The 11,051-nt window shown below is 43.8% G+C and overlaps 1 protein-coding gene across 1 annotated transcript; it reads left to right on the forward strand.

Annotated features, from left to right (window-relative positions):
• Positions 1–946: 946 nt before the first annotated feature.
• LOC311110428 (uncharacterized protein) lies at positions 947–7,724 on the forward strand. Its single transcript, XM_084188975.1, has 3 exons — positions 947–1,354; positions 2,470–2,600; positions 4,395–7,724. The coding sequence occupies exons 1-3, from the start codon at positions 1,090–1,092 to the stop codon at positions 5,697–5,699; spliced, it is 1,701 nt and encodes a 566-aa protein (XP_084045101.1). The 5' UTR covers positions 947–1,089; the 3' UTR covers positions 5,700–7,724.
• Positions 7,725–11,051: the final 3,327 nt, after the last annotated feature.

Raw genomic sequence — 11,051 nt, forward strand, 5'->3', positions numbered from 1 at the left:
CGTCTGGAGGAAACCTGGCACCATCCCTACGGTGAAGCATGGTGGTGGCAGCCTCATGCTGTCGGGATGTTTTTCAGCGGCAGGGACTGGGAGACTATTCAGGATCGAGGCAAAGATGAACGGAGCAACGTACAGAGGGATCCTTGATGAAAACCTGCTCCAGAGTGCTCAGGACCTCAGACTGGGGCGAAGGTTCACCTTCCAACAGGATAACAACCCTAAGCACACAGCCAAGACAACGCCAGAGTGGCTTTGGAAGCCCGGACTTGAACCCAATCGATAATCTCTGGAGAGACCTGAAAATAGCTGTGCAGCGACGCACCCCATCCAACCTGACAGAGCTTAAGAGGATCTGCAGAAAAGAATGGGGGAACTCCCCAAATACAGGTGTGCCTAGCTTGTAGCGTCATACCAAAGTAGACTCAAGGCTGTAATCGCTGCTTCAACAAAGTACTTTAGTAAAGCTTCTGAAACGTATGTAAATGTGATATGTTTATTTTTTATAAATGTGCAAAAATTTCTAAACCTGTTTTTGCTTTGTCATTATGGGATATTGTGTGTAGATTGATTGGGGATTGGGGGGACAACTTAATCAATTTCAGAATAAGACTAACATAACATGTGGAAAAAGTCAAGGGGTCTGAATACTTTCCGAATGTAGTTATGTGAAGTGTCTTGGGCTAAGAGGGTAATGAACCACATACCCCTCATTAATCCTTTGAAACAGGCTTGTGGAAACCTAGGCTAGAACAAGGACAATTAAATATTTAACTTACTGAGGTAATGTAGATGGAATAAATGTATTCATTATAATTTTCTGCTCTCGGCTTGAAAGATACTTATCATAGGAGATTTTATGTGTAACGTAATAAGCAGTACCGTAATTCATAGAACAGCGCGCATTCCTTTTTAATTTAACCACACCCTTTGAGCTATGACGCCAAACGGAAGTGAACTGTGACCAAGAACAATTTCAACGTTAAGGTTTTTGTTATTTAGACGTTTATTAACACACTGGAACATTGTTAATTTAACTGCACAGCAATCACATACTTACCCCAGGTTGTGTTTAATTCGCGTTAGCTAACAATGGCTAACTGTGACGGAATGGGTTTTCACACTCAAATAGCCTCCATTATGGAGGTGCTAGCGAATGCAGCCGTGGCAGAGATCTGTAAACTCGTAGACGACGACTATGCAGTGTTTCGTTTGGAAATAACTCAAAGCCAGAAAGAAAACAGAGCATTGCGGAGGAAACTACAGCTACAGGAACTGAAAGTGGCACGGGAGCGCGTCCTGCCGAGTCGTCCCAATAGTGTCAAGATCCTCGACCGATACAGAGAAAAGGCAAGAGGTACATTTTGCTGAAGGCCGAGGCTGCGGGGCCTGTCGCCTGGTTCCCCTCTGCTGGTGTTCAGATGTGCTAACCAGCATTGGGACTTGGTCATTATTTGGATAGTATGCAATACTTCCCTGATAGCAATCTTGCTCATTTTTATTTATTTTACCAGGCAGGTCAATAAAGAAAAGTATTATTGCACAAAGACAGAATTGCCTTGTCCGAATACCTATATGTGCGTCCTAAATAGTAGGCATTTTAGGTATGCGAAAATATAACGTTCTATAGTATGTGATTTTTTTTTTAATTGAGTGCTTTAAATGCCAGTATGTTATACCAATTTCGGCTTTTCATCAATGCTCACTTTCGAGTAAGACTCACGTGTTTGACAACAGCTGATAGGGATGAGTTACCAAATGAACGAATGGCGGGAAACATCGCAATTAGATGATGCGTTCTCTGTATTATGCCGCTTTCATAACAACTCAGAACAAGTACATCTCCGACTTCCGACTTTTCTGCATTCAAGACAACTGGGAACTAGGAAATAAACTCTGACTGGAAATTACAAGTCGGAAATTGGGGTATCTTTCTAGAGCTCTGACCTGAAGATCACTGAAGTGATTATTTGACCTCGGTTATTTCCGAGTCCCCAGTTGGCTTGAAAGCACAATGAGCCTCACTGTCACTTCAGATGGCATCACTCCTCTGCGATGCCCCTCCCTCAACCAAGACCAGGCAGAATCGACACACTATCTAATGTAAGACAATGGATTGGCCTAGTATGTTGGTATTTGTTGCTTACTGTATTCTTTTTTTACTAAGCAGTAAGTTCTAAATAGTATGTCATATGATTAGTATGCAGTTTAAGTAAGTAGTAGACAAGCCAGATTTCGGACACGACCAGTATCATATTCTAACAAGATTCTTGATATACTTAATTACCTATTTTCATACTCAATTAAAAGAATGTGATGCATGGAACATAATCTAGAAATAAATGAGTATATCAAGAAATTATGAGAAGTGTTACCTTGCATCCTTGCTAATTGTAGAAAGTGTCAATCGTGTACAATATAGCATTGACAGTACCTAACTTAACCACCCCTTTCCCCCAATCACTCTCTTAGCTGAAGGACATCTCACTGGAGGCCACAGGAGCTTTGTGAAGCCAGCGGGACACAACGTGTGGAGAGATGACCAACCCATAGCTATAGATGAGGGGAGTGGAACCTCAACCCAGCATGTTATTGTGATAGAGGTTAGTGTCGTACTGTAATTTTTTATGTTACACTTTATCAAATGTGGCCCGTTTATTTCAGAAAGGCTTCACTCAGCTATTAAGGCCCACCTCAGAGGAAGTTGTCGCAACTATTTAGAGTAATTCCTGTCCTAGAGTGGAAATTGTCGTTTAGGTTCTACCTCGAAGACTGACGCAGGAAGGTTATGTGAGCACCATTTCAGTTAAGACAGGCATACTATTAGGTGAAAATTATTTTTTCAGAAATACCTGTCAACAGATGAGTCTCAGCTAAACCGTGCCTATACGAGCTGTTGACATGTTGAGGGTTGACGTTTGTCTGACTCTTGCCTGTTGATAATTCCAGTGAGGCCATATCGGAATCCAGACATCATTAATATTTGGACATGCACACAGACATGATCAAATAGCTGTATTCTTTGTTCTCTCTTATCAGTTCAGCAAGCTAGCTAGCTATATATCAATGCAGTATCTAAATTGCAGCTGTGAATCCGCCATAGAAATAGAACGAATCTAAGATCTGGTAATATGGATAGCCTATTGAACGGTTTGGAGTGTGTATTCGTTTTCTATGGCCCGGTACCCCGGGTGGGTAGAGATTTCGATTTAGGATCAATGGAATGGTCGAAAATGAGCAAACCAGCACACCCGCGGCACCGGGCCATGCAAAACGAATTTGCCTAAAACTTCAGTGGTCAAAACCATTCATCTTGGGGTGATGGGGGGGGGGGGGTAGCGGGGTTCTAAAATGCAATCATATCACGCAATTTTACCATTTTCTAAAATGGTAAAATGATGTGTGTGCGTCCGTATGTAGGCTTTGTGTGTGTGTATATACATTGAGTGTACAAAACATTAAGAACACCTGCTCTTTCCATTGCATAGACTGACCAGGTGAAAGCCATGATCACTTATTGATGTCACTTGTTAAATCCACTTCAGTCAGTGTAGATGTAGGGGAGGACACAGGTTAAAGAAGGATTTTTAAGCCTTGAGACAATTGAGACATGGATTGTGTATGTGTCCCATTCAGAGGGTGAATGGGCAAGATAAAAAATGTTAGTGCCTTTGAACGGGGTATGATAGTAGGTGCCAGGAGCACTGGTATGTGTCAAGAACTGCAACGCTGCTGGGTTTTTCACGCTCAACAGTTTCTCATGTGTCTCAAGAATGGTCCACCACGCAAAGGACATCCAACCAACTTGACACAACTGTGAGAAGCATTGGAGTCAACATGGGCCAGCATCCTTGTGGAAAGCTTTCGACACTTTGTAGAGTCCATGCCCCGACGAATTGCGGCTGTTCTGAGGTCAAAAGGGGTGGGGGTGGGGGGGTCGCGTCGCGTCGCTCTGGCCAGGGTAAACGAAGCGGTAACGTTGTGTATTTATAGCCCATTTGTTAGTGAGAAAATGTGAATGGGATCAGATTTGGTTTATATTCAAACTTGGGCTGACTAGGCTACTTAGACTTTTTCAATCAAATTATTAACTGGAATTCATTAATAAACACAATAGCTGACAGTTGCACAGAGCAGGACTACAAGATGCAATCCAGCATAAAGCAAGCGCTTTCTCTGTGTCTGTGCATAGGAGACCCCCCCCCGGGCCACACCTCGCTGCTCAATGCTATCGGATGAATCCTGAAACATATCCCACATATACATATCCCGTATCCCAATTTGCTTCATGTACATCTTAAGTTATCTGCCGTAGGGGAGCTTGTGAGACTTCCCCATGACATTGTTATCCAATTCAACTCATTTACCAACAATAACCTCCTCTCTTCTTGTGTCAGCCTGCAGATGCAGAGGCTGCAGGTCCTGGAGGATCGTCTCTGGTCAAGCAGGAGAGGACTGAAGGAGAGGACCCACGACACACCAGAGACATCCAGACTGGAGCAGTGGCTGGAGTGGCGCCCCCTGTAGCCACGGAGGACCTCGCCACCACGACCCAGCCCAGGACCCGACCCAGCATCCCGGAGGTCAGTGGAACGCTGAACGCCGTCCTCACGTCAGAGACAGACACCGATAATTTAACTGTAACACACAGGCTCTTACACACAGGATCTGACCACGGATCAGACCAAGAGAGACTGGTGCTGGGGCGACTGGGCTCTCCACCTGCACCCGGCTCAGAGTATTTACTTTACGGTAGCCCGAGGATGGTTCATTCCCATCAGGACTCAAGGGACACGTTCGAGACTGGCAATGATCTGTCTTGTTCTTACAATACAGAGATGGCCCCTGGCAACATGCCCTTGGGTTTAGAGACACAGACTGATCTGTCTAGAGGGGACTGGAACCAGTACAGTAGTAGTGTATACTCTGAAGGGTGCCTAGATAAGAAAGGGGAGGTTATAGTGGTAGATGAGGTGACTGTGAAAGTGGAGGGCGAGGCTCCTCTGACATGGAATGCAGACGAGACTCATTTATGGGAAGGACACTCGCAGGGCAACACCAGTGACTTCTTAGACTACAGGGAAAGCTTAGAGACAAATCTAAATGTCGCGACCCACTCCCCTTTACACGCATTCAGGGATCGCGACCCAGTGTCCACGTCGATGGCACCTTCTGATTCACATGGCCGTGTCTTTTTCGATCAGGTATTTAACTCCAACGACAGGGCTAGAGACAAGGCTCGGGGAGGGGGAGAAACATCAGGCAATAGTAAAGAGAAGCGGTTCCTCTGCATGTTCTGTAACAAAGGCTTCAGCTGCCTCCAGAAGGTGGAGATCCACCAGAGGGTCCACACAGGGGAGAATCCCTTCAGTTGTACCCAGTGTGAGAAGAGGTTCTCCCGCCAGGACCACCTGAAGAGGCACCAGAGGGTCCACACAGGGGAGAAACCCTTCAGCTGCCCCCAGTGTGAGAAGAGCTTCTCCCAGGCTGGTGACCTCAAGAGGCACCAGAGGGTCCACACAGGGGAGAAACCATTCAGCTGTACCCAGTGTCACATGCGCTTTGCCCTGGCTGGCAACCTGAAGATGCACCTGAAGGTCCACAAGGGAGAGAGGCCGTTCACCTGTATGCCCTGCGGGAAGAGGTTCTCAGAGAGGAGCTACCTCAGGACACACCAGCAGAAAAAACATTCCGCTTTATAACATATAAAGTAACAGATTTCAGTGTTGAATATTCCTGGGTAGAATATTGCATCCAGACATTGTGTGATATACAGTGCCTTCAGAAGGTATTCACATCCCTTGACTTTCTCCACATTTTGTTGTGAAACAGCCTGAATTTAAAATTGATTAAATTGAGATTGTCTTTTTACAAATTAATAAATAATGATGAGCTGAAATGTCTTGAGTCAATAAGTATTCAACTCCTTTAATAAGTTCAGGAGTGAAAATGTACTTAAGTTGCATGGACTCACTCTGTGTGCAATAATAGTGTTTAACATGATTTTTGAATGACTACCTCATCTCTGTACCGCACACATACAATTATCTATCTGTAAGGTCGAGCAGTGAATTTCAAACACAGATTCAACCACAAAGACCAAGGAGGTTTTCCAATGGTAGATGGGTAACAATAAAAAAAGCAGACATTGAATATCCCTTTGAGCATGGTGAAGTTATTAATTACACTTTGGATGGTGTGTCAATACACCCAGTCACTACAAAGATACAGGTGTCCTTCCTAACTCAGTTGCCGGAGAGGAAGGAAACCGTTCAGGGATTTCACCATGAGGCCAATGGTGACTTTAAAACCGTTACAGAGTTTAATGGCTGTGATAGGAGAACTGAGGATGGATCAACAACATTGTAGTTACTCCACAATACTAACCTAATTGACAGAGTGAAAAGAAAGAAGCCTGGACAGAATACCAATATTCCAAAACATGTATCCTGTTTGCAATAAGGCACTAAAGTAAAACTGCAAAAAATGTGGCAAAGAAATTAACTTTGTCTTAAATACAAAGTGTTATGTTTGGGGCAAACACATCACTGAGTACAACTCTTTATATTTTCATGGTGGTGGCTGCATCATGGTAGGTGTATGCTCGTCATCGGCACGGATTAGGGAGTTTTTTTAGGATAAAAAGAAACAGATTAGAGCTAGGCACAGGCAAAATCCTAGAGGAAAACCTGGTTCAGTCTGCTTTCCAACAGACACAGAGACATTCACCTTTCAGCAGGACAATAACCTAAAACAAAAGGCCAAATATACACTGTAGTTGCTTACTAAGACGACATTGCATGTTCCTCAGTGGTCGAGTTACAGTTTTGACTTAAATTTACTTGAAAAGCTAAGGCAAGACTTGAAAATGGTTGTCTAGCAATGATCAACAACTAATTTGACAGAGCTTGAATAAAAAATAAAAATTAAGAATAATGGACAAATGTTGCACAATCCAGGTGTGGAAAGCTCTTAGAGACTTACCCAGAAAGACACAGGCTGTAACACCAACAAAATGTGGAATAAGTCAAGGGGTATGAATACTTTCTGAAGGCACTGTATAACGCATATATACAGTGCCTTCGGGAAAAGTATTCCGACCCCTTGACCTTTTCCACATTTTTTGTTACGTTACAGCCTTATTCTAAAATTTATTAAATTGTTTTCCCTCATCAATCTACACACAATACCCCATAATGACGAAGCAAAAACAGGTTTTTAGAATTGTTTGCTAATAAAAAATAATATCACATTTACATAAGTATTAAGACACAATCCTGTCTCGGAGCTCTACGAGCAATTCCTTCTACCTATTGACTTGGTTTTTGCTCTGACATGCATTGTCAACTGTGGGACCTTATATAGACCGGTGTGTGCCTTTCCAAATAATGTCCAATCAATTGAATTTACCACAGGTGGACTCCAATCATGTTGTAGAAACATCTCAAGGATGATCAATGGAAACAGGATGCATCTGAGCTCAATTTCGAGGCTCATAGTAGTGGGTCTGAATACTTATGTAAATCAGGTATTTCTATTTTTTGTTTTTTTTAAATACCTTTTTCTTTTTATCATTATGGGGTATTGTGTGTAGATTGCTGAGGATATATATTTTTAAAATCAATTTTAGATTAAGGCTGCAATGTAACAATATGTGGAAAAAGTCAAGGGGTCTGAATACCAGATGGTTGAGAGAATGCCAAGAGCGTGCATAGCTGTCATCAAGACAAAGGGTGGCTACTTTGAAGAATCTCAAATATAAAATATATTTTGATTTGTTTAACACTTTTTGGTTACTACATGATTCCATATGTGTTATTTCATAGTTTTGATGTCTTCACTATTATTCTACAATGTAGAAAATAGTAAAAATAAAGAAAAACCCTGGAATGAGTAGGTGTGTCCAAACTTCTGACTGGTACTGAATGTGGCTTATTGATAACAACTCTGTTTTCTACTATAGGCAGTTGGGTGCCTAGTGATTGCAACGTTGTAACTCTCCGATGTGAATAGTTTGCAACGATGTTTAGTTTCCAAGTGCTACAGAATAAGCTCAACTGAAATGCACCAATTGCGCATGATACACATTACTCTACTGTAATCTATCAATCCATTACGAATCTTTACACTATACATGACACAGGGGCGGCATATGTCGATTTTGCTTAGGCCGGCAGCAGAACTGCTAGGACCGAGCCTGAGGAACACAATAATTTGCTTCTAGCCTAATTTACTTGCGTTTGCGGCAGATCTTGGCCTGCTCAAAGTGAGCTGCTGCTGTTAGGAAGTCAAAACTGTCCAACTCCTTGGAGCAGCTTGCGATGTGCATCAGCCTCGTTACTTTGTCCTCAAGAAGGCGTGATCTTGAGGCCGTCTTTACTCTGTTTTGGAGAAAGAATCCCCTCTCGCCGGGCACACTGAAATCGGGGATAATCAACACAATCTTCACCAATTTTGCCCAGTCGGGGTACACTTAGCTGAAGTCCCTTATGAGGACCTTGCGTCTTTTGGGTGAGTAAAAATAGAAACTCGCACACGCGACACTAATTTCCAAGCAGCTTAAAGGATTTATTAGCCCATTAAGTATAGTTGGCTTTGAAGTTGGGCACATTGACTGGTATTTCCATCATTGAATAAAAAGCATTATTTTCCAAAGGGTCTTTTTTTCTCCCGGACAATTTGGCTGGCAACAAAAATGTCAAACGGTCTAGTCGTAGGTGAAGTGACTGTGACGTTCCTCCCCATGGACTGCAGATAATCATCTAGGAGACGGATACTCACAAGCAGAGATGGATTAAAGGGAAAGCTTAGAGACAAATACAAATGTCGACACCCACTCCCCATTAAACATATTCAGTGATCGTGACCCATTGTCCACGTCGATGGGGGCTTCCGATTCACACGGCCAATCTCATTTTCAATCAAGTATTGAACTCAAACAACAGGGCTAGAGCCCAGGCTCAGAGAGGGAGAGCAACATCAGGCAAAAAAACTGTAAAGAGAAGCAGTTCCTCTGCATTTTCTGTAACAAAGGCTTCAGCTGCCCCCAGAAGGTGGAGCCAACAGAGGGTTCACACAGGGGAGAAATCCTTCAGCTGTACCCAATGTCACATGCACTTCGCTGCGACTGGCACCATGAAAAGGCACCAGAGGGTCCACATGGGAGAAATCCTTAAGCTGTACCCAGTGTCACATACACTTCGCTGAGGCTGCCACCATGAAAAGGCACCAGAGGGTCCACATGGGAGAAATCCTTAAGCTGTACCCAGTGTCACATACACTTCGCTGAGGCTGCCACCATGAAAAGGCACCAGAGGGTCCACATGGGAGAAATCCTTAAGCTGTACCCAGTGTCACATTCACTAAGCTGAGAATTATGAGAATGGAGCCGGAGGGGGGTGGCTGCCGTTTTACAAGCTCCTAACCAATTGTGCTATTTTGTGTTTGTAACTTATTTTGTACATAATGTTTCTGCCACCATCTCTTATGACTAAAAAGAGCTTCTGGAAATCAGAACAGCGATTACTTACCTCGAACTGGACGAAGGATTTACTGCTCCCGGACCAGGTCCAAATCCCTGCCATTCGCATGAAGAGGAGACGTCGATACAGGGCACGCAGATCTGGGTACATTACGAGAATTCGTTGGTGAGTGGGTAACCCGCCTCTACCATCCGTCCTATTGGCCAACGTGCAATCATTGGAGAATAAACTGGATGAGCTCCGTTCGAGACTATCCTACCAACGGGACATTAACTGTAATATCTTATGTTTCACCAAGTCGTGGCTGAACGATGACACGGATAATATACAGTTGGCTGGATTTTCCGTGCATCGGCAAGACAGAACAGCTACCTCCGGTAAGACGAGGGGTGCTGGTCTATTTGTCAATAACAGCTGGTGCGCAAAATCTAATATTAAAGAAGACTCAAGGTTTTGCTTGCCTGAGGTAAAGTACCTCATGATAAGCTAAAGACCACACTATTTACCAAGAGAGTTTTCGTCTGTATTTTAGCTGTCTGTTTATCACCACAACCCGATGCTGGCACTAAGACCTCACTCAACGAGCTGTGTAAGGCCATAAGCAAACAAGAAAATGCTCATCCAGAGGCGGCACTCCTAGTGGCCAGGGACTTCAGGGAAACTTAAATCAGTTTTACCTCATTTCTACCAGCATGTCACATGTGCAACCAGAGGGAAAAAAAACTCTAGACCACCTTTACTCCACAAACAGAGACTCGTACAAAGCTCTCCCTCGCCCTCTATTTGGCAAATCTGACTATAATTATATCCTACTGATTTCCTGCTTACAAGCAAAAACTAAAGCAGGAAGTACCAGTGACTCGCTCAATACGGAAGTGGTCAGATGACGCAGATGCTAAGCTACAGGACTGTTTTGTTAGCACAGACTGGAATATGTTCTGGGATTCATCCGATGGCATTGAGGAGTATACCACATCAGTCACCGGCTTCATCAATGACGTCGTCCCCACAGTGACCGTATGTACATACCCCAACCAGAAGCCATAGATTACAGGCAACATCCGCACTGAGCTAAAGGGTACAGCTGCCGCTTTCAAGGAGCGGGACTCTAACCCGGACGCTATGCCATCTGAAGAACCATCAAACAGGCAAAGCGTCAATACAGGACTAAGATTGAATCCTACTACACCGGCTCCGACGCTCGTCAGATGTAGCAGGTGTCGTGACATGACTTACTTTAATGTATGACTGTTATTTAGCGAATCAGAGCTTGCAAACTATTACAGACTACAAAGGGAAGCACAGCCGCGAGCTGCCCAGTGACACGAACCTACCAGATGAGCTAAATGACTTATATGCGCGCTTCGAGGCAAGCAACACTGAAGCATGCATGAGAGCACCAGCTGTTCCTGATGACTGTGTGATCATGCTCTCCATAGCCGATGTAAGACCCTTAAACAGGTCAGCATTCACAAGGGTTAGGGTTAACAGGAAGTGCACTCAGACCATTCGCTGACCAACTGACAAGTGTCTTCACTGACATTTTCAATCTGTCCCTGACCGAGTCTGTAA

The sequence above is a fragment of the Coregonus lavaretus genome, assembly GCF_964263955.1.
Source record: "Coregonus lavaretus genome assembly, contig: SUPER_35_unloc_5, whole genome shotgun sequence".
In the NCBI taxonomy this organism is placed as follows: Eukaryota; Metazoa; Chordata; class Actinopteri; order Salmoniformes; family Salmonidae; genus Coregonus; species Coregonus lavaretus.